At 37.1% G+C, this 27,282-nt stretch overlaps 1 protein-coding gene across 4 annotated transcripts; it reads left to right on the forward strand.

The window, feature by feature from the left end:
- The first annotated feature begins 1,152 nt into the window (after positions 1 to 1,152).
- On the forward strand, positions 1,153 to 27,258 carry LOC131435337 (tafazzin). 4 transcript variants are annotated; one of them, XM_058603105.1, is made up of 7 exons: positions 1,153 to 1,591; positions 1,746 to 1,902; positions 14,955 to 15,083; positions 15,172 to 15,186; positions 15,265 to 15,508; positions 15,576 to 15,828; positions 26,469 to 27,258. In XM_058603105.1, the coding sequence occupies exons 1-7, from the start codon at positions 1,580 to 1,582 to the stop codon at positions 26,517 to 26,519; spliced, it is 861 nt and encodes a 286-aa protein (XP_058459088.1). In that variant the 5' UTR covers positions 1,153 to 1,579; the 3' UTR covers positions 26,520 to 27,258. The 4 variants fall into 4 exon arrangements, 3 of the variants coding, with proteins under 3 accessions (XP_058459088.1, XP_058459086.1, XP_058459087.1); XR_009230478.1 differs by lacking the exon at positions 1,153 to 1,591 and having other exon boundaries at positions 1,609 to 1,902; positions 26,469 to 26,569; positions 26,993 to 27,258; XM_058603103.1 differs by lacking the exon at positions 1,153 to 1,591 and having other exon boundaries at positions 1,610 to 1,902.
- Positions 27,259 to 27,282: the final 24 nt, after the last annotated feature.

The raw sequence follows: 27,282 nt of genomic DNA on the forward strand, positions 1-27,282 counted from the left end.
TAGAAGTGAGAGAAGCGTTGGAATGATTGTAATGCTCTTGAAAAAGATTGCATTGATAAATAAAATCGATTTTGCCAAGAAAAAGGGTTTTTCTTAGTCACACGACTGAATACTGTGTTATACATTGTCGTCATGAGAAGGCAACCTCTATACTTGTTCAGAACTCGATCCGTAAGCCTATACTGTTCACGAGAATATTACAATATTAGACTAGCACAACAGATTAGTATTCTCAACATGCTATCTATCTTTTGAATGGTGTAGGCTACTGATACATGTTTACTACGGTTGTATTCGCTTGAGGAAACTGAAACTGGCCCAGGATAGTTTCATCATACAAACACTTTTAACGAAACTGTGTTGATTTTGCCACTTATCCACGGGGAACTGAGCAAACCTGATATAAAAACCTGGTTCGAAACTGACTCGATTTTCAGTTCAACAATGTTGAAACTAGGTTCGAAACTAGCTTCAAGCACACGGTTTGACAGCAGTTAGAGTGGAAACTAGGTTAGGTTAGGTATCAAGCGAAAACGACATAAGATGTGTCTTAGGTTCACGTAATGTTCGTCATCTATGATTAGACACGTGGACATTGAGAAAAGTTGTAATAAAATGATGATACCCATAATATTAGTTTTATGCGAAAAATATTTATTCATATTAAGGACAAGACATTAAGGATATGAAGGACAAGATATTGAGGACAAGAAAATATTAAGGACAATAAGAGCAAGCCGAAGGCTCTCGGATTGCGACATTTATTTCATAATAGAATCTTCGAAGAAGCACCGCACGATAGATTAATTCAAACGAAACCTATCATTCTTAACGTGTCCAGAAAGCAGTCAAATTGGATGCTCAAAAATGACATTTTCTAACGAACTTATTAGCGAAACAGAACAAAATTCAGGAGTTTTGTATGGGACCATAAAATCTTTAATTTAAACTAAAGTTTGTGTTTTACCCGAAATTCCTGTGCCGCGTGAAAACCCATTCATACAACTCACTGCTCATTCGTCGTTAACCATGAATGGTGACTGAGTCCGCTCTCATTTTTACTATTTATCAAACACTGTGAGAGAGAAACAGTTATCAGCTGTGAGAAACCGAGAGCAGCGCTAACTGAAGCTGTCAAAAACTGCTGTTTACCATTTCATAACTGCACTGTTTCGGTGGCAGACAAGAAGAAACTGTACTGTGTGTGCCTATTATTCTACCGATGCGGACGGAATTTTTTTCGTTGCGAGGAATATTAAACGATCGTGAAAATTGCGTGAAAGTTTCCAAAGTAGTGCTGGATCAATGGGTCCAGGTGTGATATCGATTACTGTGCTGTGATTCATGCGGTCCATCATGAGCTGCATCCGATTCTTCCATCGCTGAGACCGATTACTCTGAGAGAGTGATTTTGCTTCCGGGTGCCAGTCGAGCAAGCAATTGGGAGGATCAAAACACACTTCGGCACCCTGCTTCGTTTGTTCCCTGGTACACGAACAAATAATCCTCCGAAACGAAGCAGTTTTCCTAATTAGATTTCACGACCAGGATTTTCGCGCATATTCACACGAAAGAAAACATGAACTCGAAGGTAATTTTGCGTCCTGGCATGCACAGTTGATATTTTGATTTCGGATTGTGGTGGTTGTCTGGGAGAATAAAGGGAAAATAATTTTGCAAAATCGTCCTCTTAGTCGAATTGACCGAATATAATGTTGTCATTTATATTTAATCTATTACTGAAGCCACCGTCGCCGACGAATGGAGCGGGAAGTGGACAACCGTTCGTTCCGTACGATATCGATTGGATATTCCCACAGTTGAGGAAACCTTCACGGCTATGGCGGATTGCGAGCACAGGAGTTATTGGATTGGTCGGATTCGTTTCCAAAATCGTAATTGGTAAGTGAAGTGATTAAGCACAAAAACAGTACCATGCAGTGAAATCGGTCAATGTCGCCCGTAAAGTAATTATGTAAGCTTCAGTTAGTAATCAGTGGATGTACGGTCTACAGACAAAACTTGTTTCCAGCCGACCAAAAGCGCCTCCGCTTCTGTGCTATAGTTGAATGAGGACAGATCGAAGACCTCGGGGTAGGAAGGTGAAATTTTGCGTAACGCTTTCAAGATCCGCTGCAAGCAAAATTCACTGATATTTGGCATTGAAAAGTTTTTTTTTCGAGCTTACTCTTGATTCTCTCTTTCTCTTTGCATCACCTATCTGGCTTTGGCGGCTTATGCTTGTCGCTTTACGTACGGTGAAGTACACGCCTCGCGGTGGCGCGTTCAGAGTATGGCGACTATTCAAACGCTAGAATGATAAGTGTTAACAACCTGCGTGGTGGAATATTGATACGCAACTTTGAAGTACGCGTATTCAATTATCTTAACGCCACGGCTGGTAGGCCTTGATGTTCGTACTTGTTGTGTTTCCTATACTATTTGTAAGTCTTTCAATTTAAGATTCAATATTCCTGACGTTCCGAGAAACCAATGAATCATATAGGCTACAGTCCAAAGAGTATGTATTATAACCTATTAACGCTAGAGTCGATCGCAACGGCTTTGTGCTGTAAATTTGCAACTGAAGCATACCAAAGCAGACACAAAGATTGACCAATGCATAGGCAGTTTTTTTTTCACGGTCAACCGTACGATCCACTCAGCCAACGCCATGGGAAGACGTAGAAAATTCAATTTAATAGGCCTCTACATCTTCACCTACATACACAAAGTGTACCCTGTTCGAGCGCGAATACGCGTGGCTTAGCGGTTTGTGCATTTTGTGCGCAATTCCTCGCGGCAGCTTGGCCGATCGCTTAGTAGCTCGCTTTAAGCGATTCCATTCAACGGTATGTTGTTATATTTTTGTCGACTGATTTCTTTATATTTTCGCCATACGTCAGAGGTGATCAGAACTAATCGTAACGATGTAAGTGACGCGTTGGCGGAACACGTTATTCGAGAGCACTGGGAATAGCCGTAGTGCGGTAGTAAATAAACATTGTTGTAGTAGTTGATATCACCGCGCAGCAGAAGGTGGAAGAAACTCGAAAAGGCTAATTAAAATGTCAACTGCTGGTTGTTTGCGGTACAAATGAACTTAAACTTGGCTTGGGAAAGTCCAGTGCACGGTCCTAAAAGTAAATTAGTCGACTCTGTAAACTATTCTGAGACATGGGTTGATACTATCAATTTCAGCTCGTGTAATGATTTTCGAAGAATGTGTATCTTTTCCCACTCAATTCATTGATAACATTTCTATGACTTGATTTGACAAACTTATAGAAAAGTCATTGTCATTGTAGGAAAGGAAATTGTTCTCATAATTAGTTTTCAAATTTTAGGAGAAATGAGGCTTCGATATGCAGCTAATCCAACCAGAATTTATTTACTTTTTTCTCTCGTTCTCCATAGAAACGTAATAGAATTGGCTTTCGATCGGAGCTTTGAAGACTCATAGTGTTATATACCATTCGACTCTGCTCGACGAGATCGGAACATGTATGTGTGTGTATGTGAGAAAAATATGCACTTTTCTCCGAGATGACTGCACCGATTTTTACTAACTTAGACTCAAATGAAATGTACTAATACCCCAGAAATTCTGGTTCCGGTGTGGAATTATAATGAAAAATGTGCAAAAAATTGCTCACTTTTCTCCGAGATGGTTGAACTGATTTTAAGAAACTTAGACTTAAATGAAAGCCTCTCTTGGCCCATAAAAAATTTTTGAATTTCATATAGATCTGACGTCCGGCTCCGGGATTACAGGGTGATGAGTGAAAACCACTGCCAGAGTTGTTACGAAAAATTTTAAAATCAAAACGCGCGAAATCCGTGCGATGTTGAAAACTGAAACGCGCGGAATCCGCGCAAAGTTAAAAACTAGGACGTTTACAAAACTATTGACGTGAATACGTCTTACTTTACTAAGGGCCGCCTTTTCAAAATTCACCCTTTAGAAGAAGGGGTCAAAATAATCGTGAATATCTCTAGTTGTACAAAACGCAACGATGAAATTTTTTTCTCCATGCCATCAGAAATATGGTCGGCAATTTGTGATTAAATGTTCAATATTGTGAGATAACCACACATTTAGAAAAAAATCGTGTAAAATTACGTCTTTATAGATGCGCATAAAAGGAGCGTTGTAATTCACTTAAATTTACAATTCAAAGCATACGAAGATAAGTCATATCTTTATCTTCACAGTTAATTTAGCTGAAGTTTACATATTAATACAGACACAAAAATTATTTGTACATTTCAATTGATGTAATATGCCAAACGTAATTTTTATTTTTCTAAGAGTGCATAAATAAACCAAAAAATTAGTTTTCTCAAATTTTTGGCAACAATGAGGAAAACTCATCCGGCTTGTTTGCTCGTTTTTTCGCACTCGGGCGATGGTTTTGAGCTGCGGCACATATCAGTCCAGATTTCCAAGTTTACGAGTATAAAAAGGGAAAACATGATCGAAAACCGAACTTTTTTTTGTGCTTTAGACGGGACTGGACGTCTGGGTGAGTACCTTCCAACAGGTAATTTTGGAACTGAATTCTGATCCATTTGAATTCTGAACTTAGTTTTAGGTTTTGAGTTTTGTTCCAAAAATTTAGTTTCAGAATACAGTTTTAAGAGGTAAAATTAAGATTCTAGAACTAAATCCTAATTCTAGATTCTGGAATTCGTTTCTTGACGAGATTTTGGTACTAATTTTAGTACCTTTATTTTTGTTCGGGGTACGCATCCAAAATTCTGATTCAGCAACAATTTTGGAACAATATTAAAAATTTGAATTCTAGATCTGGATTCTGGACCAACTTTTAGATCTGAGCTCCGAACAAGAATTTTTTAACTGTCTTCTGAACCAGAATTTAGTTCCTGAATTCAGTTTTAAAAATTAATTTCTAAATTCAATTTCAGAATTCATTTCCAGAATTCAGAAGCTGCATGCTAGAACTGAATTCGGATCTCGGGTTCTGGAATTAGGTTTTGGAACTGTAATTCAGCTTCGAAATTTTTGTGGTGTCTGCTGTTGTGAATTCTAGAGCTAATTTCACCAAATGATTTATTGATCTGGATTCCAAAACGGAATTTTGCAACTGAATTCGGAACCGCATTTCGAATTTAGTTTCAGTTTCTAAATGTCCAGAATTCAGGTTCTATTGTAGATGAATAAATGGTGGAAAAAGATATTCAACAGTTGTAAACATCGGATGAATATCGCAAATCGATTTTTGTTAGAATCATTAAAAATTCCCAAAGGACTATGTTTCTCCACTTAGTATGTAAATGTACAAAAAAAAACTGCGATAGAATAGGGGTCATCAATATGTCATACTTTAGTACAATTCTGAAAGCAAAGCAGTAAAAAAAATCACACAATCAATCAACTAATATAAACGATTATTGATTTTCAGAAATGTTGAAGAAGCATATCGTATTCACGTTATTCAGTTATGTTTTTGACATTGCTATTTTTTTATGCAGGTGATACTTCCGCAGAACTTGAAAATCCAATCCAAAATCCATATAATTTAAAAATGTGCATAAGTTTGTCATATAAACACAATAAATAACTCTGCATACAACACGTCACTTTTAAAAACCCCATTAGAACGATTTCATTTATTTCATTAATTTCATTCTCCATCTTTTTCGATGTTTTTAGTTAATGTAGTTAATGATGTACAGAAAATGTAACAGTGAAAATAAAATTGCTTACAATTTTGTGTTTTTAAAAGAAGTTAACTTCTTTCAGCGATTTCAGATTTCAGCGAAGATAATTTTTTTGCTTCAACATCTTCTTACTCGGCAAGCTTTTTATTCTCGGTAAGAAGAATTTTAAGGATCATCATCAGGATGATCCGTTTTAATCTTTTTAATATCAGTTTCAATTAAATGTATTGCCTCTTGTTTAGCTTTTGTTTTCTGAGACAGCGCCTTCTCTTGTCTGATTTTGCTCTGAGTGTTTTTCTATTCTTAATCTTGTTTCCTTTGAGCATTTTTTTTTTCGTTTCATTCCTTGTCCAACTTTGCTTCGACTTTGTACGACAGGCATAAATTTTGAAAAGTGAGATTTTTTATCACAAACAAAATTTATAACCATATTATCGAGGAGTAGCATTCCATTTGTTCGCCCTTATTCTGAATAACGACGTATTGATTTTTAGATCGAATGTGGTTCGATCGAATCATAGCTACCTTTGATTTTGCTAGCGTTATTGGGAATACGAATGAAATACGAGCGAAAAAACGATACGACGTTATTCAGAATAAGGGCGATTATCTTTGAGTGCGAAAATCTTCTTTAGATTTTCATATTAGGATGAGAAACGCAAGCACATGTATCGAATAGTTTTCGTAATTCCTGGTAACAGTTCTGCTGAAATAGTAATTTGTATAACTCGAGATAGGAGAGCACACAATCGAAGTTTTGTTCACTGAAGAAAACATTTGCTTTCGCCGTCTCCTCGTAATTTTTGGTTTTAGGGTTTTTTTCAGGTGAAAAATCCCCAATTCGGCCAGTTCGACCAATTGCTGAAACGATTGCCCATCTTCAATTTTTTGGGCTTCCATAAAACTAGCAAAGAACTTTTGGCATTAAAAATGCCTTACTATTCACTATATGGGAACGGGTGTCAATTAAAAGTTTCAAAAATAGTCGCGTAACTTTTTTGTGTCATAATTTTGAACGTTAATAACTCGGTCATTTGTTGATGGATTGATATAATTTAACAACCAATCGATTCGGAAACTTTTAACTTCAACATGTATGACGACGTCTATTCAGTATTTCAATAGCATACTATTGAAAAAATGGTTGGAATCGACCTATGTTTTCATCCACCAACCCCAGTTGTACAAAATGACGTCAACTTTTTGTTTGGCATAGGAGGCTTTGCGTCATGCATAAAAAACACCGCATCGTTATGCGTAGTATGAAGAGAAATCTATAAATATAGGCTGCGCAATATTTCTTTGCCTAGTTGATGTTTGACTGTGAATGAAACAAGTAGCTCGTCCAGTGAGCTGATGACTGGATTGTATATGCGTTCGCTCGCTGGATTGTCGCTTTTGCATTATGTGTTGGTGAAATTTCCTGTTGTCTGCGCAACACCGTTTTCGTCTGAGTATCTTATATATCATCTAGCTATTGAAGAACCGAATCAGCGTGGTTACCGATTCTTTTGAAATATCCCATGAATTTAGCAAATTTTTGGTCGATTTTGCCATTAGCCTCACACTTCGCTTCCCGAGACTGGGTGTCAATTTAAAACATGCAAAACTAATCGCGTAACATTTTTCTGTCATAATTTTAAACGCTTATAACTCAGTCATATGTTGATGGATTTATTTAATTCAACAACTAATCGATTCGGAAACATTTAACTTAAACTTATGAGATAACGTCATTTGAAAATTTCAATTGCATACCATTGAAAAATTGGTTTGAATCGAGTATTTTATTTTGGTTCTCTGGTAAATATCAGGCCAATTTAGAATTATCGGCTATAGATTTTTCGGATCTAATTTGCACCGCTTGTTCCTCGATGATTTGTTAATGGATTTTCCTCATTTAAATGATTCCAAAGCTTCAATATTGTAAGCTTAAAAATGTTTTAATTTGTCAACGGATCAATTTGCATACTTAAGGTGAAATGTAGCGTCATAAAATACGCGCAAAATTTTATCCGCTTCAGTTGAACGAACCGTCGCACAAAGCATACCAAGAAAAACGGACACATAGAAACAAGAACTTTTTTCAATGATTGAGCGCAGTGGGTTTACCTCTCGTTATATTGACTTGTAAAAAATTCTCAAAAGGAAAGTAATTCCAAGACTTCCACACCCAGACATTTTTCTGGTGTGGATTCAGTATTCTCCCAATACGGTTCCGCCACTCCTTGGCTGCGAAGTCTGTTGAAACAAATGGTCATATTCAACAATAAATATAATACTAAGACTTTGCTTTGCTTGATGACGTTTATTCGAGTTGTTTATTATTATTGTTTGTATCACAGGTTAATGAACGATAATACTTGGCTTATATTCATTTTATTCAGTAGCTTGTCAATGATGAAGTTATAGTTTTGCTATAAAAATTGGTACAATCTAAAATAATACCTGTTATACGATATTACACAGCCAAGCTTTATAGCTTCAGCAACATCAATGCATTGAACTCAACAGAATTGGACATTATTAGCATTATAAATGACAGTTACTTAGAAAATAAATGATTTCTTACAATACCCATTTTATTGTATTCAACTCGTTTTTATTTCAGCACAAAACCCAATACTGCATAAATTCGCGTCATTATTTTATATGTAATTTTTGCTCACGATATAATGCCACCGTGCCCACCGTGCATTTCTCACACCACCTCAATACGAAACAGCAGCGCGCAAGCAATAAAAAAAATGCGGAAAAGTTTATGTAAACTTTTTAAAATTTCGGTTGTTTTAGCTAATATTTTATAATTTTGAGTTGCATTTTCAGATTCTTTGGGATATTCTGCTACAAACACTACTTTTCAGTTTCAAAATCATCCCCGTGGAACGGAGCAGTAACCGTTTATACATTTCAAAAACCAATTACGGCTCGGCAAAGCAAAATTTCAAAATTCTAAGAATACTTAGTTATGATAAATTTGATTTCAAAAACTTAAGTGTTTTTGGTTTTTCGAAAATCGGTCTAGTTTTTGAATAATTGATCAAAAACGCGATTTTCGCATTCCACTACATTTCACCTTAAATCTCCATTCCCATACGAACAAAACCCTCCATTCCATTTTTAATGTTATTGTGCTCGGTCGTGTCTTGAATACAACCCTCTAATTTTTTTTAATGTGGAACACATTTTTGTTTTCTATATAGTGGTGCAAACTAGAAACTCAAGAAAAATACACGTAGAAATGTGGTCAGGTTTTGAACAATTACAGCTCAGTCAATTTTGTATCAATTATTAATATCATGTCACCATTTGATTGGAAATATTTCTACGTATTGATTTGAATGTTCATAGCCATGTATTTTTAATTGTATATCATTAAAATGTTGATTATTAGCTAGCAGTGTCCTCACGCAATTGTCTGCAAAAAAATTTCCGGCATACCGGATTTCCCTGCCATAGTCGACGGTTTTGAAGGAGTAAGCGATATATCAAAGGGAAAGCAGCGCTCTGATTGGTCAAACGATGCAAAAGCGAAGCTGTTGGAAGCACGCGAAGCTATAAATATAAGCAAAATTATAGCTAACGCTCATTCGTCATCTAACACTCGATGTGGATAGACGAATAACCTACTACGACTAATTTCGATTTTGTTTTATTTTTTATTCGCAGTTGTCTACCTACCCAAGCTATGGGTAAAAACCGCCATAGATCCGAGAAGGATCCAAAGGATGCTAAGCGTCTGAAGCCAAGTGATGTACAGGTAAACGACCGTTTGCTGAGTAAAAACCAATATGCTGATCTGCCAGTAGATGTCGAAGAGGAACTGCAGAAGAAGGAAAAAATGCCGCCTTTCTACCTGAAGGGCTTCCCACCAACTCTACGCTCGGATTTCAACACACTGATCAGCAAAGGACTACAGGCAACAATCCGTTTATGTACTGAAGGCTACAAAATAACTGTTCCGGCTTTGAACCACTACAAAGGAGTGGAATGTTATCTGAAGCAGACAAAAGCGGAATACTTCACACACGATATTGCCGCCAACAAACCTATGAAGGTTGTACTTCGAGGACTACCCGACATGATGGAAGCCGAACTAAAGCAGGCACTGTCGGAGGCTGGACTAAAGCCTTTGATGGTGTTTAAAATGAAGCGACATAATACGGACAAAAAGTTTAGAGATCAACTGTACCTGATTCATCTGGAGAAGGGCTCCATCACCATGAGTCAACTGAAAACGATTAAATCGTTATTTCACATAATCATCGAATGGCAAAAGTATAAACCGGTACATCGGGATGTCACACAGTGTACGAACTGTTTGAACTACGGCCATGGAGCGAGGAATTGCCACATGAAAAGTCGGTGCGGGAAATGTGCCGAACCACACAATACCAACGATTGCCTACTAGATGACATCGCTGTAAAATGTGTGAACTGTGATGGCGACCATCCATCTACTAGCAAATCGTGTCCCAAACGTGCTGAGTTCACAAAAATTCGACAACAGGCGTCCCGCAAACAATCAACGCGCAAGAATGTTCCACAGAAGGATGAAGTTAATTTCCCACGGCTCCCACCGAAGAGGGATATTCCGAATTTGCCGCCACTTCCTCGCAGCAATCCAAAAGATTCAGCCGCTGGATCACAAAAAGAATCTTCCTCAAAAATCCCTCCTGGATGGGGCAATAATCAACCACAAGCAAAGGATGACTCTGTTGATTTATTTTCTGCTGAACAACTGATCGTCATTTTTGAAACAATGACAACAAAACTACGAAACTGCAGAACGCGGTTAGATCAAATCAACGCCTTAGGCAAATTCATCATCGAATATGCAATATAATGAGTTGGTTATAGTAAATTGGAATGCTTGCTCACTCAGGAGCAAAACTGCTGAATTGTCCGACTTTCTTCAAGAGAAGAATGCCGATATTGCTATTTTAACTGAAACTCATCTTAAACCTGAAATTTCTATTTTTATTTCCAATTACAGGATTCATAGGCTCGACAGGACAACTACCAGAGGAGGGGGAGTTGCCATTGCCGTTAAACGATCCATTCAGCACAGGCTTCTGTCAGCCTTTAAATTGCAACTCATAGAAGCCATCGGAATTGAGATTACAACGACGATGGGACCCATCATCATCATTGCAGCGTACTGCCCCAAACAAACAAATCTTCGAGATGGTACGTGTGCATCATTGAAGCGAGATCTGGCTATGCTCACTCGACGACAGAACAAATTCATCATTGCTGGGGACCTGAACGCACGGCATGAGCTGTGGGAAAACAGAATACAGAATCGAAACGGATTCGTACTTGCCGAAGATTACGAAGCTGGACAATACAACATCTTCGCTCCGGATCAACCAACGCGACTTTCCAGATCGGGAGTTCATTCCATTTTGGATATATTCATCAGCAACATCGCCATAGACAGCTCTCCGGTTGTCTTCTACGAGCTCTCTTCTGACCACTTTCCAGTAATATTGACGTTGGGATCTTCACCAGAAACAGTGCCTATTCAACCTCGGAGGAACTATTATCGCACCGATTGGGTTCAATTTCAACATATCGCCGACCAACTTATTAATATCGATTTGCCACTTGATTCCCCGATGGAAATCGATGCAGCCCTATCTTCCTTCCAGCATTCAACCACAGTCGCTCGTGATAGGACGGTTCCAGTACAACATATGCCGAGTTCCTCTCTTCAAATCGACAGTGTCACCAAAAAACTCATCCGACTTCGGAATATCTACCGGAGGCAGTATCAACGAACTGGCATCCTAGATAGGAAGACTACTTATAACAACTTAACTAGGATAATCCAGGAAAGGATATCTGAGCTTCGCAACAGGAACTTCCAGCAAAAGCTTCGAGAAATTCTCCCACATTCAAAGCCCTTCTGGTCCTTAACGAAGGTGCTTAAGAAAAAACCGAAGCCTATTCCTCCTCTGATGTCAGCCCAGGACGCAGCTGAAGGAATACCTTTAATCACACCAGTAGAGAAGGCAAATGCGCTAGGCCAGCAGTTTGTGTGTTCTCACAATTTAGGATTTAACATTGTTAGTCCACATGAAAGAGCCGTTACAGATAGCGTAGCTGAGGTTGACCAATCAGACAGCTTGGTTCCTGAGGAAAGTAGAGTCACTGCGAATGAGCTGATGGTTATTGTGAAAAAATCCAAAAATATGAAGGCCCCCGGTTTCGACAACACATTCAACATTGAGCTGAAACATTTGAGTATTCGCTCATTTGTCTTCTTAGCTAAAATTTTTAACAGGTGCTGGGAGCTTGGTTACTTCCCTTCAATGTGGAAGTTAGCTAAAGTTATCCCAGTTTTGAAACCGGGGAAAGATCCTTCTTTTTCCAAGAGCTATCGGCCCATCAGCTTACTCTCTGCCCTATCCAAGCTGTTTGAAAAGTCAATACAAAGGCGAATTCTTGCTTTCGCAGATGAACAGGATATATTTCTGGAAGAACAGTTTGGGTTCCGGAAAGGAAGATCCACCATCCACCAACTCACAAGGGTTAACAACGTCATCCAGCAAAACAAATCAGTGTCCAAAACGACTGCCATGGCAATATTGGATATTGAAAAGGCATTCGATAATGTGTGGCACGATGGCCTGGTGTTTAAACTGCATAGGTATAATTTTCCCATGTATCTTATTAAAATTATCAAAAATTATCTTGCAGATAGAGCATTCCAGGTTTCTCTGAATAATGCACTTTCAGAAAGATTTACTATTCCTGCTGGTGTACCCCAGGGAAGTATCCTAGGTCCCATCCTATACAACATTTTTACATCAGACATCCCACCTCTTCCGGGTGGTGGTGTTCTGTCACAATTTGCTGATGATACTGCCATTCTTTACAAAGGTCGTGTCATTAATGCTCTGAAGAATAAACTACAGACAGGTCTGGACGCTTTAACGGAATATTTTACAAGCTGGAAAATTGTGATCAATGCAGCAAAAACTCAGGTCATCTTGTTTCCACATTCAAGATCTCCAAAACTTGTTCCATCAGACGAATGCAGAATACGATTCGGTGATGAGGTCATTCAATGGTCCGATGAAGTTATCTATCTAGGACTCACCTTTGACAGACATCTGATATTCAGGTCACATGTTGACAAAATCGTTAAAAAATGCAGCATACTCATTAGGTCTCTGTATCCGCTGATTTGTAGAACATCTAAACTATGCCTGAAGAATCAGATGGCTGTCTATAAACAAATCATCTACCCCGCAATTGAATACGCAGTCCCTGTTTGGCGGGGTTGTGCACGAACACACAAACTTAGGCTTCAGCGCATTCAAAGTAAGATCCTAAAGATGATTCTAAATCTACCCCCTTGGACAAGGACTAGTGAAGTACATGAGATGGCCTCACTGGATATACTAGAACAAAAATTCGAACAATACTGCACGAAATTTGAAGAGAGGTGCTCAATCTCTGAAATACAAATAATTCAAAATTTGTACGTATTAGGTTAGGGATAGTTATAAGTAGGTAGACATTTTATAAATAATTAAAATAAATATTATGATTAAACATTAGTATGTAAAACAAGAGTAACTAAAACACCTAATATTAATAACGAATCGTATGAACAACAAAGATGAAAGGCCAAAGGGTCAAAACACTTGTACTGTAAAATGTTGATGTAATACACAAAAATAAGATTAATAAACAGATATTTATGCAAAAAAAAAAAAAAAAATAGCTAACGTTCCAGTCCTACACGTAGCTTACTAGAGGTAGGTTGTTGCTAAACAGCAAGACAAAAAGTGCCATAAAACGATTTGAAGCTTTAATTGCTATGCTCTGATCTTGTGTCAGGAAAGATTGGATGAAATCCCATGTTATGTCGTTTCACCTGAGAAATTGACAACTACCCCAGGGTAAATTTTGAGTGCATAAGATTAATTTCTTATTTATATAAGATGAACTCGATTGATAATGAGAAAAAGTTTATCGCTTCAACCGAAATCACAGAACGGTAGTAATGGAAAAAAAAAACGCTATAAAAATACTTACTTGCATACAAATCTAGAACACAAACTTGGCGAAAGAAGCTTAAATATCGATATCTGTATCGCAAGCTTGTATAAACATATAATTGCATACATTTGGGCTATTGATGTAATTTCGTTGGCTATAAAACATATACAAATCATGACAAATATAGTCTATATTCTGGGTTCGCGTGTTCTATGTTGGTTCATAATAACGACTAAGCAGACTCTCGTGCATTTGCGGATTCAAAAGTGTGACGATTAGTTGAAAATGGCGATCATTAGAAATTTTGGTTGCCTTGTTCCACATCAATGGCTCGAACAACCCCATGGGGCTGATCCTTGTAGTTTTTTCGAACAAATATTTCACAAATGTGAAATAATGTTTATTGAAATTCGCGCGAAACCCGTGCCATCGCACCGAACTCTGAATCAAAACCGCGCGAAATTTCCGCTCAATTCGACTTGCTCCACATTAAGAATCGATTCACATTTCTTAAAAATCGAACTTATATTCGAATAACAGCAAAAAACACTTCGGAAATGTTCACTACTCGGTTCCTAATTAAATCTCAATCTGTATTGGCCCTTTTAAAAAAAATCAGATGCACACCACTAGATGGATTAAAGCAGATTTTTAGTTCGGTTTCGCATGAAAGAGTTTTTAGTATCGACGGTGCTCGTACATTTTTGAAACGGTCTGTTAAAGGAAACTGTAAAATGTATCGAACAGGTAGTGAAACACGAGAAGCAACGGCCAATTGAAAAGGTCTTAATCTTCGAAATAAAGCATGTTGGAGGCAGTGTTCTGTTGGAATTTACTTTATACTCTTGCGTAGCTGATTCCGATTGTCGGTTCGAAACAAGTGCGGAAATCTTATCTATTTACCACGAACGGTGCAATTTTGAAATGACGAAGCTCCATCATGTAATTCGGACTGTTGCTTTCTTACAATGTGTCCAGCACTATCAAGTTTTACTAAAAAAAAGAGACAAGAAAAATCCTCGCAAAAGACAGGAACTGAAGCCAAACACGGCCTCGAAGCGCAACCCAGTCCAACTTCCTCTAAAGTGACAGCAGTAATTGGTTTGTCGCTCTTTCGCACACCATATTCTGATCAATCGCGGTTTATCATTACATAAATGCCAAGCGAAACCGGTAACGATTTTCTTCACTTACTATGTTTTTTTTTCTCGCTCTCTCTCTTTCTTTCTCGCTGCACCTAAACCCTCTTTCAGTGTGGCTGAACAAGGCACGCGTCCACAACATTGAGGTACTGGAGAATGCACTGGAAAATCGTCCGAAGGGGATCCCGCTGCTGACGGTGTCCAATCATCACTCGTGCTTCGATGATCCCGGCATGTGGGGTGAGTTTAGTAAACTCTAACGCAATCTTGATGTATCGTACATAAGCTTTACTTATTGTTGTGCATTCCGTTCTATGTGCCGAAACAGGACTGCTGAAATTTCGTAAATCTGTGTTTTCAATGTCCAGCTAGAAAGTGGACATCAGTTGAATGCTTTTGATTTCTCTGCTCTTCATTTTAGGTCTGCTGAAGTTGAGACATGTGTGCAACAAAAACGTGATCCGGTGGTCGATGGCAGCTCATGATATCTGTTTCACCAACAAATATCATTCGCTTTTCTTCATGTACGGCAAGTGCATTCCGGTCGTCAGGGGCGCCGGTGTGTATCAGCCTGCCGTGGATTTGTGCATAGAGAAGCTGAAGCTGGGCCACTGGGTGCACGTCTTTCCCGAGGGTAAAGTAAACATGACCAAGGAAGATCTCAGGTCAGCGGATCGTACTTGCCAGTTCCGTTCCGAACCCCCAGGAATCATTAGGTTTCTTTCATTTTAGATTCAAGTGGGGCGTTGGACGAATCATCTATGAGTCCCCAGTGCTGCCAATTATCGTTCCCATTTGGCACATAGGAATGGATGAAGTGCTGCCAAATGAACCGCCCTACTATCTGCGAATGGGAAAGAAACTGACGTACAACTTCGGTAAACCAATCGATTTGAACGATGTGATGGCACATCTGAAGGAGGCCCCGGTCACGGAGGAGTATGCTAGGAAAATCATCACCGACAGAATACAGGAGGAGATGATGGTGAGTTTCGGGGGAGGAATTTCGGCTCAAGTTGATATCGAGTTGTTCGAGGTTGCACTTGCTATGCGGGAGCTAATTGAACATAGACAATTTCGTTGGATTTTTTAACAATTCAAATGAAAAGTCTCCTGATTCCAATCAAAAATCCTGAATTTTATCTGAATATGACTTCCGGTTCTGGAGTTACAGGATGATGTGTGCACTAACTTCAGTTAGTGTTCAGTTTTAAATGAAAGGGCGTAGAATTCCATAAATAAATTCTAAATTTTATTCAGATCCGACTTCATGTTTCTAAGTTATAGGAAGTGGTGAAAATAGCGGCTAAAAACTAACTTCGATTTCTCGGGGACAGTTTGAACGATTGAACAAGCCGATAGTCAAATGAAGAGTGTTATGGTACTGCTTCGGAGTTTTTGAGAGAAAAGGTTAGAAAATCATTGACGATACTAAAAACAAAGATAAACTCAGGATAAAGTGGTCTGCCATTTCTCATGCCTCATTTGTATGGGACCCCTCGATGAACCTCGGTTCACTGTCTTTTTCTTCTTTTTTTTTTTTTTATTTTTTTTTTTATTTTTTTTTTTTTAAATAACTATTTATTGGAATATGAGTTAAAATTAAATTATTAAGATTTAAATTGGGTGTTCAGCCACAAGTGGTGACTTTTCAGCCCTGTTATATATATATATATATATATATATATATATATATATATATATATATATATATATATATATATATATATATATATATATATATATATATATATATGATTTGGTTATTACCATGAAGACATCATTTGCTTCCGCAATTCTGAGATTTTTGTGTAGGGAAAATTCTAAACCTACTTGTATTGTGTAATGGGGAAAAGGAACTTATATACTAACTTACTAACTAATACAGAGAGCGAATCGATTCAATTGAAGATTGCATCGATTTTTGTCGGAATTTGCTTATAATATTATGTGACATTACATCTAATGGTTCTATATTTGTGAGTCTGTGTAACTCATTTGTACTAAACCAGGGAGGACGCTTCAGAATCATTTTCAGAATTTTATTCTGAATCCTTTGAAGCGTTTTCTTCCTGGTGGAACAACAGCTTGACCAAATTGGTACCGCATAAAGCATGGCTGGTCTGAAAATTTGTTTATAAATTAACAATTTGTTTTTTAGACAGAGCTTAGAATTTCTGTTTATAAGAGGATATAAACATTTAATATATTTATTACACTTTGCCTGGATTCCTTCAATGTGATCCTTGAAAGTAAGTTTTTTGTCATACGTTAAACCTAAGTATTTAGCTTGATCAGACCATGTCAATTCCAAGCCATTCAATTTGAGAATGTGATTATTGTTTGGTTTTAGAAAAGAAGCTCTTGGCTTGTGAGGAAAGATAATTAATTGCGTTTTTGCTGCATTTGGTTTAATTTTCCATTTTGACAGATAATCACTGAAAATATTTAAACTTCTTTGTAGGCGACTGCAGATCACTCTTAGATTTCTACCTGTGGCTAACAGACTTGTGTCGTCACAGAATAGCGATTTCTGACAACCAACGGGTAGATTTGGAAGATTAGAAGTGAAAATATTATACAAGATTGGAGCTACACTCGAACCCTGCGGAACACCGGCTCGTACGGGTAGCAATTCAGATTTACAATTCTGATAGCTAACCTGAAGAGTACGATCAGTTAAATAATTTTGAATCATTTTGATCAAATAAATAGGAAACTGGAAATCAGACATTTTTGCTATTAAACCTTTGTGCCAAACACTGTCGAATGCTTTTTCTATGTCTAGAAGAGCAACTCCAGTGGATAACCCAGAAGATTTATTTGTTTTTATCATGTTCGTAACTCTTACAAGTTGATGAGTAGTTGAATGTTCATGACGAAATCCAAACTGCTCTGGTAAAAAAATTGAATTCTCATTTATATGAGTCATCATTCTCAACAAGATAATTTTTTCAAAAAGTTTACTGATAGAAGAAAGTAAGCTAATTGGTCGATAGCTTGATGTTTCTGCTGGGTTTTTATCAGGTTTTAGGATAGGAATTACTTTAGCGTTTTTCCATCTTTTTGGGAAGTAAGCTAATGAAAAACACTTGTTGAAAATTTTAACCAGGAGTCTCAAGGCAACATCGGGAAGATTTTTAATAAGAATATTAAAAATTCCATCATTACCAGGAGCCTTCATGTTTTTGAGTTTCCTAATAATTGATTTAATTTCATCAAAATTCGTCTCAAAAATGTCATCGTGTGATAACACTTGGGTTGAAATATGATCATACTTCAGTGAGACTTCATTTTCAATAGGACTCACAACGTTTAAATTAAAATTGTGGACACTCTCGAACTGCTGAGCTAGCTTTTGAGCTTTTTCACCATTTGTAAGAAGTATTTGATTTCCTTCCTTGAGAGCAGGAATTGGTTTCTGAGGTTTCTTAAGAACCTTAGAAAGTTTCCAGAAAGGTTTAGAATATGGTTTAATTTGTTCAACTTCTTTAGCGAAATTTTCATTTCGCAAAAGCGTAAATCTATGTTTAATTTCTTTTTGTAAATCCTTAACTATGTTTTTCATAGCAGGATCACGAGAACGTTGATATTGTCGTCGACGAACATTCTTCAACCGAATGAGCAGTTGAAGATTGTCATCGATGATAGGAGAATTTAATTTAGTTTGAGCTTTGGGAACTGAAAGATTTCTAGCTTCGATAATATAATGATTCAAATTATCAATTGCTGTGTCGATGTCCGCAGAATTTTCTAAAATAGTTTCATGATCCACATGATTTTCAATGTGAGATCTGTAATCCAACCAATTAGCTCTATGATAGTTGAAAATAGAACTAATTGGATTAATTATAGCTTCGTTGGAAAGTCTGAATGTTACAGGAAGATGATCTGAGTCAAAATCAGCATGAGTAATCGGTTCACTACAAATGTGACTTTGATCTGTTAGAACCAGATCAATTGTAGACGGGTTTTTCACGGAAGAGAAACAAGTAGGATTACTGGGATGAAGAACTGTAAAGTAACCAGCTGAGAGTTGATTATGAAGTATTTTACCATTACTATTATTTTGCCTACAATTCCACTGGACATGCTTAGCATTTAAGTCCCCTATTACGAAAAATTTCGATCGATATCTTGTAAGTTTTTGCAAATCGCCTTTAAAGAAATTTAATTGTTCGCCGGTGCATTGGAATGGCAAATATGCTCCAGCGATGAAATAAATTCCATGAATGGTTTCAACTTCGATTCCCAAGCTTTCAATAACTTTAGTATTGAAAGAAGGTAAAATTCGATGTTTAATTTGCCGTTGGACAAAAATGGCAACTCCACCACCAATTCCAGTAAACCTGTCAAATCGATGAACCACATAATGTGGATTACTTTTCAATTTTACATTTGGTTTAAGAAAAGTTTCTGTCACAATGGCAATATGAATTTTGTGAACTTTGAGAAAATTATAAAATTCATCTTCACTCGATTTCAAAGATCGAGCATTCCAATTTAAAATATTCAAATAATTATTTAACATCACTGTTAAATTTTAAATTCATTATAATATTATTTGCAAATTTCCATCCGATTTGAAATGCTTCAAAAAGTGATGAAGTCGAATTCATTTGGATGATCATTTGAAAAAGTTGATCTTGTAGGTAGATCATTTTATTTTCAGTTATATCGCCTAAATCGACTTCATTTAAAGAAGCGAATGGCATTGAAGGAATATTTGTAGGTAGACTGCCATTAGAAGAAGATGATTTGGCCGGTCTACCTATTAATAAATTGTTTTCGTTAGAAGAAGAACTGCAAGGCGGTCCTGTGTTTTGATTATTTACATTAGAAGAAATAGGAGATAGATTTCTACCTAATATACCAGCATAACTGACATTAGAAGAAGATGATGACGAGGTCGATCTACCTGTCAATAAATTGTTTTCGTTAGAAGACGAATTGGCAGGTGCCTTAGAAAAATTTTCAGGTATATTCTGTAAATTTAAGGTCGTTGATTTGACTTGTTGTCTAAGCGAACGAGCGTTTAAAATTTTTTCCCTGACAGGACATTTCAAATAATTGGATTTATGATTTCCATTGCAATTTGAACATGAAAATTTATCAGTGGTTTCATTCATTGGACAAACGTCTTTCGAATGCGATTTACCACAATTCAAACACCGTATATCCATATGACAATTTTTGGTTCCATGACCGAAGCCTTGGCAACGACGACATTGCGTTAAGTTAGCAATACGATTATGCCGTTTATAATGTTCCCAATGAATTTTAATGTGGGAAATGAAACGTACTTTTTCTAAAGTTTTCAAATTGTTTACATCACTTCGATTGAAGTGTATTAGGTAAAGTTCATGGGAAATTCCAGAGCGTGGTTTAGAAGTACCATTCGCTCTTTTTTTCATAAGTATTACTTGGGAAGGGGCAAAACCAAGCAATTCTTTTAGTTCATTTTTAATTTCATCAATACTTTGATCATTTGATAATCCTTTCAAGACAGCCTTGAAGGGTCTGTCTGATTTTATATCATATGAATAAAATTTATGAAGTTTTTCGGACAAATATCGAATAAGACGTTCGTAATCTTCCAATCCATCCACCAAGACTCGACATTCTCCTCTTCGTCCGATTTGAAATGAGACTTTTACTTCCGGGAGAAAAGTAGAAAGCTCAGTACGGAATGCTTTGAAGTCGGAAATCATCACCGTCACTGGTGGCATAGATTGATGTTTCTTCCCAGAACGACAAGCGTCCATTTTGGAAATTTTTGAAGAATTTTCTTCTATGTCGCTACAATCGGATTCAGGAAGAATCTCGTAAATATTGTTAGACGGCATAGGATCAGCGGAAGGGAAATCCGTCCGTTGTCTTTTATTTTTACATTCAGATTCTATAAGATCGTGAATGTTATTAGAAAAATGTTGAATAACGGATTGTGATTTATTCCGTATTGAATTATTTTTAGCCTTAGGCTTGTTGCCTTTCCGGTTGGACGCAGGCATTTTTGAAATTAATGAAATTTTAAATTAAATTAACTAGGCTAAATTAGTCTTCGATTAGACTCCTAGCTAGCCTTAAAAAAGGCTGATTAATTTCTTAGTCACTCTAATATCACTCTTTGTATCACTTAGTCACTCTAATATCACTCTTTGTATCACTTAGTCACTTAGTTAGTGATTCAGGTAGCCTTGAAAAAGACTGAAGCCTTGAATCAATGAAACTCTAGGTAGCCAGAAAAAAAATTCCAGGAGCCAAGAGCTATACGCGTGCGGTGCGAACGACTGTTCAACACCGACTGCGTCTTTTTCTTCTTCTTCTTCACTTCTGGGTGGCGTCACCGCACTTGAGCAGACATCGACTTTCTTTCCACCGGACTGGACTACAAGTGAAAACCTCGCTGCGTGACAATGTGGAATCGCCAAAGTACGGATGAAAATCCTTTTTTTTCTCAAATTCAGCAGCTGCAAGATTCATATGGGTGGTCTATAATATAACTGAAACTGAAACAAACGTATCCCCAGCAAGCTGTTTTAGTTTTATTTCTTCAAACAGTTCTACTGTCAAATTTAAAACTGGTATACGCTGCCGTTGACGTTCTATTTTTTCTATATTTGAAACACTGATAAAACGGTGCTGGGGCTGCCATTTTGTTATAATTTCTAGATTTAAATTTTAAAACTGACATAAACTAGAACACTCCTGAATATGCCATAACACGATACAACGTGTTCACTCGTTAAGGGCATATTCAGCAGTGTTTTAGTTCTAGATGCATAATTTATGCCAGTAACAAAATTTAAATCTGGATTTTATAACAAGAAAAACTGGCAGCCATAGCAGTGTTTTACTCAAGTCCCTGCTAGGCCGCCATGTTTTCGTGACCATCATCTTTTCCGCAAAGACGAAAACAACGAAGAAGTATATAAGTTCGTTGTTGCTAAATATCTGTGATGTTTAGCTGTGAAAGTTGATTTTTTTATGTTTGATTATAAATGTGATATCGTTATGAAACGTGCGCTGCCAAATTGTAATACTGACTTTCACAATCAATGAAGTGTTGTATTTTACTTCATTTTGTTTATTTTGCTCTCACTGACTTGCTAGCTTTGATGGCCCCGAAGGACTGAGATGTTGGTTACGATAGCAATAGCTGGAGCGTCTTATTGTTGCCACCGGGCTGGTTTTACTCGTGTTTCAAATATACAAAAAATAGAACGGCATCGTAGACCATCGAGTTAATTTCGTCCAGTTAAGCAAATTTGTGTGTAAAAAATAATTTAGTTATTTTTCTCAGAGATGCGCGATGAGTCCTGTGCTCCCATATATGATATCTGAATTTCACTTGGATCCGATTTCTGGATTCGGAACTACAGGGTCATCCTGTAATGAAATTAAAATAATGTCACATTGCTCATTTTGCTAGTAGATGTCTGAACCGATTCCGTCCATCTAACTTTCAAATAAAAGGTCGTAAGATTCCATAAACTGCTTGTTTTTCAATCAGATCTGACTTGCATTTCTGGGATACAGGGTTTATATTTGGGAGTCCACGACCAAATAAGCTTATTTCAGTTTTACCGGTATTCGGTTTTCGATCCCGGAAGGTAATTTTCAAAATTTCGAATCTAAGGAAATGGTTAACAATCCATTAGGTGAATTTAACTGACTTCGGCTACACCGATTTCCGAATTCCATATCCGAATGTATCGGGAATAGAGAAGCTAAAAGAAGACCAAAACGAATTTAATAAACGAAAATTCACAATGCCATCAAAGATGACGATACCAAAAAATCTTCAAAGCTGGACTCAAAACTATTTCAATTTATTCGTCATACTAATTTATGGACATACGAACTATTTTTGGTTATGCTGGTCTCTGAACACCGAATCTGGAACTACCATAAATAATGACAAAAACGTTAAAGAGGAACCCACTTCTACAACTCATGGAATGCTTAATCGATTGTCACCAGAGCTGATGCTAAATGTCACTATCAACTAGCAACTTTGCACGACGAAGATTGGAAAGCTTATGTCACTGAACTGCTGCCAACCAGGCTCTACCAATCATCATATATTGAGTGTCTGAGTGCCGATTTGTCATAACATAAATTCTCTTGACATTACACTCACCAGGACGCTCATTTATTGCCGATACAATTGATATTATCTTCATTTCTCCTGTCACTGCTTGATTACGATGTGACTAAATATTAATCAAACAGCATAAATATTGAATTATATCAATTTAAACCAATAAACTCCGAAGTCCGATGACTTTTTGCAAAGAACAATGAACTTCATCAATTTATGTTTATGTTAGTACTCTCATGGATTTTTTTTACTTCAACTTCAACTTCAATAGGAGAATGAGATAAAACAAAAAAGTCTGTCTTTGACTGCGTATACTTCTACTTGGTCATAGAACTATCGAGTATCTCATTTGACAGACATTTTGACCGTACCGATTACAGTTAACGATGATTTTGAGGGCTGAGGACAGTACCGTAAAGTGGTAGGTTTTTTGCTATTTTCCCGTGTCAAATTAAATTTTCTTGGAAACGGTGCAGAATATAGAAAAACCCACCTGACAATGTCTTCGAAATTTAGTTGAGAATATTCTGTGAAATTTTCAGAATGATTCATTGAGTTTAGTGGTCGTGTTGTATTTTTTTCTAACTGATGAACTGCTGAAAATTGGAACGCTCGGAAATGCATACTTCTATTTGTTTATCGAATATCTCGGCTTTGAATGCTTGTATCATAAATCTACTGTGACAAAGTCTAGATAATTTAGTTTAGATGCGATTAGTACATAAAAACATATATAGAAAAGCAAAGCCTTGATATTACATTCCTGTAATGGAGTTTGACCTTCTGTTTCAACAGACCTCGCAGCCGATTCAGTGTATACAGAACCATTGCATGGCTAGTGCTACGATTCTACTGATCCTTCCAGGTCGAATATACGACAGCTGGTTTGTAAGACCAGTGCCTTATGCATTGAACCGCCAACCCGGTTACGAGAGAGTACAAGAGAAATACGATGCGCAAAGGGAATTGAGCGAGCCACGTGGCCGATTTAAAACTCAAAACGCGACCCTCTGTCCTCAGACCTTAATATGTCTGTCAAGGTCATTTGACATGACTGACAATTTGCAGCTCTGATTGTCACACGTTTAGATTGAAAGGAATAATTTCAAGGTTCATAAAATTTTTATGTTCCATTCGTGTTGCAATTCCAAAGTGTTGATAATTTTATCAATAAAATAATTTATTAAAACTAAACACAGCGAAGAATATTCACGCGAAAAATACATGCTAATAAAAAAAAGGTATCGTCTCACTGTTAAGTGGAAAAAGCACGTTTTAAAGTTAAATTTCAATTACTTACTCGATAATTTATAATAAATTATCAGATCAATTATCAATTCATGTTGATTCTGTATAACGATATCTTGTATTTTCTAAAAAGAGAAGAACTGTTGTATCTCGTTTATCGAAGAGAATATGTTTTTGACCAATTCAGGTCAGACATTAAATAAACCCTCTCAGCAGGCCGTTCAATTTTGTTGGTTTTTGAGCGCTTGTTGAACGACATATTGCAGGAAATATTCGTTCAATTTGCTGGAACGGTTTGTTGTTGTTTTTTGTCTTGCAAAAATAGTTTGAAAATTAAGTGTTACCTTTACATAGAAAGAAAATTTGTTGCTATTCTACGTGAAGTAGAAGTATTGTGCAGATATGTATTGTTAGTTTAAACAAATAATTGGAAAAAACTTCAGAAATTCTGCAGTAAAACTAGGGCTGCAACACCTCATGTTAAAAAGGGCTCAACAATGGACCTCTGTCTGCCGGGTTTGTTGAACGAAAAAAATGACATTCGGTTCAACGGTCTGTTTCAAAATCGGCAAACGAAGGTCCCGTGTTGGCCTCTCGTTGAACGAATGATTGGACTTTCATCGGACCAATGATCCAACGTATTGGACCAATGAAGGACCACCGTTGAACGTTTTTTTCTAAGTGGGAAGCTTGAGAGCTGGCTCTCTTGTATTTGAGCTGCCTAACTGTGAACAGCTACTTTTTTCTATTTCTCCGACCTTTATAGAGGGTTTCATCGGAAGTCGGTTCACTGTCAGTTTCAGTCTTTTGGGGTAAAACAACAAGCGTCTGATCGCTACATGCGTCGTAACATTTTTGATTCGCAAAATACGAAAGTAAACAGTACTTAGAATTCATTTAGTTTGTAATTGTCTCAACCCACGAAGCATTAAAGTCAACTGAAGCAAAAAATGCTGAATGTAAACATATGTTTGCTTTCTTCCTTACTTGTATTGTTTCCATGGCATTTTGTCGGTGCTAGTCGACGCTTATTAACGAAGGGTTAATCAAATTACAATATTACTGGTTCACGATTATTGACCCAACATTTTTCGATGAATCGTACATTGAAAATCGAGTTCATTTTTTTTTTTGAAGAGAAATCGCTCATTGTCAAGTTCTTCCATGAGCTACCTAAAATCGGGCAGGAAAAAAATTTGGTTACCACCCAAGTTTTGGGTAGATAACCGATTACTCTTTTTGAGTTCATTGTGGTCAGTAACTGAATCGTTATCTTCTCAAACTTTGACTTGATCGTAAAAAATCAGGTAGCGAGAATTGCCAAAGTTTTCATGATAATACTTCGGACAATCTTACATTTACCTAAACATTAAGGTCGTCGCTCGTTAGTCTGGTTTATGTAGTACGCTAGTTATCTAAAAATTGCGGAGATGCACTTTAGTTGACTTTGGGTAGGTTTCGACCCAAAATTAGATAGCGGCTGGTAAGAGTGTACATCATTTAAAAAATCAAAGCAAGCATGGGCAGAGGAAAAGCGCTATCGGAAGTTGAAAAGGCGACGAGTGATGAGTACAAAATAGTTGGAAAATCTAATCGTGATGTAGCTAAAACAATCTCCCGTTCTATCGATGCGGCTAATCGATACGTGAGAACCTCTTCTAAATCCACCTTGTGGTGTGATAATGCCTTTCTCTTGTCATTCAAACAGTCTCATTAAAACATATTTTTTCGTTAGGATAATTTCTGACATAAATTTGGGCTGATTTTAAACACATCATTCGGAATGATTCGGTTATTTCAGAAATGTGTGACTCAACGCTTACGTCGTATATTCGACAACATTTTTGAAACCAAAAGTATCAAAAATAACACATTTGAACTGGATCATTAAATAGTTTCTGAAAAGAAGTGTTTGTCGTTTTGTCGGTTACGTCATTTCTACCAGTATATCTCCGGTAACGAAAGTGACAGCCACTTGATGTTCGAACTTGATTCACAATCTAATAGTATAGCTTCCAAACGACCCCATTGAAAACGTTTAGGGTATAATGATCCGCGATGCATGGGACAAGATCAGTGCAAAACATTTTGAAAATCTCGAAAATGCAATACCAAAGCGATGGGAATTGATTTTAAAAATGACGGGACTACGATTAATTATTGAATGTGAACGTGTAAATGTGAGATACCTGATATAACGATTATTATTAGTACAAATATCGAAACATCTTAACACTTAGTTATTAAATTCGACTCCTCATTTCTTCCCCCAGGTACTGAAAGAGGAAACGGAAAGATTACACTTCGACCACGAGAAAAGCTGAGCCAGGCTAAAATGGTTTCCCTGGTGGTTCGCCCGGAACAGACCTAAACTGTAGGAAGAAAACCACACATACACTGTCGCTTCGAAGTCGCAGTTCGCTAGTTCATCTAGAGTTAATCAGTCCGGTCCGAGTATTGTAGAATAGTTGAATTGATTATCTCTAAATTTACATTCTGCTCTTCGTGCTGGTAGCATGCCGAAGCTAGGAGCGACAGTATATCACAACATAGCTGATAGTTGTTAGTGAAACTATTGATTAACTATTGTAATTCCATCAGAAGACTTATAGCTACACTCTGTCATTCGTATGTCCTTTCATCGCTTCATCCAACCCAGACTCTGGCCGTCTGGAAATTTTGCCATAACATTACTAATAACGCTAGCGAATGATCGGTGCATTTTCCCTCTTAAGTAGCTCCATTCGACAAATGCTGTAAGTTCACATTGAGCGTTGACTTTTAATTTGTTTTATAGACATCGGTCGTTTCTAGTCAGCGTAGGATTCGAACGGTAAACGAAGATTTGATACTAATCATAACACAACGTTGTTTGGATGCGAGATTCCAGATAGATAGACCATGCGAAAGCGAAAAGTGTGTACATTAAGAAGAGGCTCTAAACTAAATATAATGATTTTAACCGTTACCACCCAACCTGATTTTACATTACATGTTCCAAGGTTTTCGTAGCGATAGTTGCAATAATGAACAAATTTATAAATAAATAATGGCAGAAAAGAATCCTGATGTGATTAATTTTCGATG

Source organism: Malaya genurostris, chromosome 3, assembly GCF_030247185.1.
Source record: "Malaya genurostris strain Urasoe2022 chromosome 3, Malgen_1.1, whole genome shotgun sequence".
NCBI lineage: Eukaryota > Metazoa > Arthropoda > Insecta > Diptera > Culicidae > Malaya > Malaya genurostris.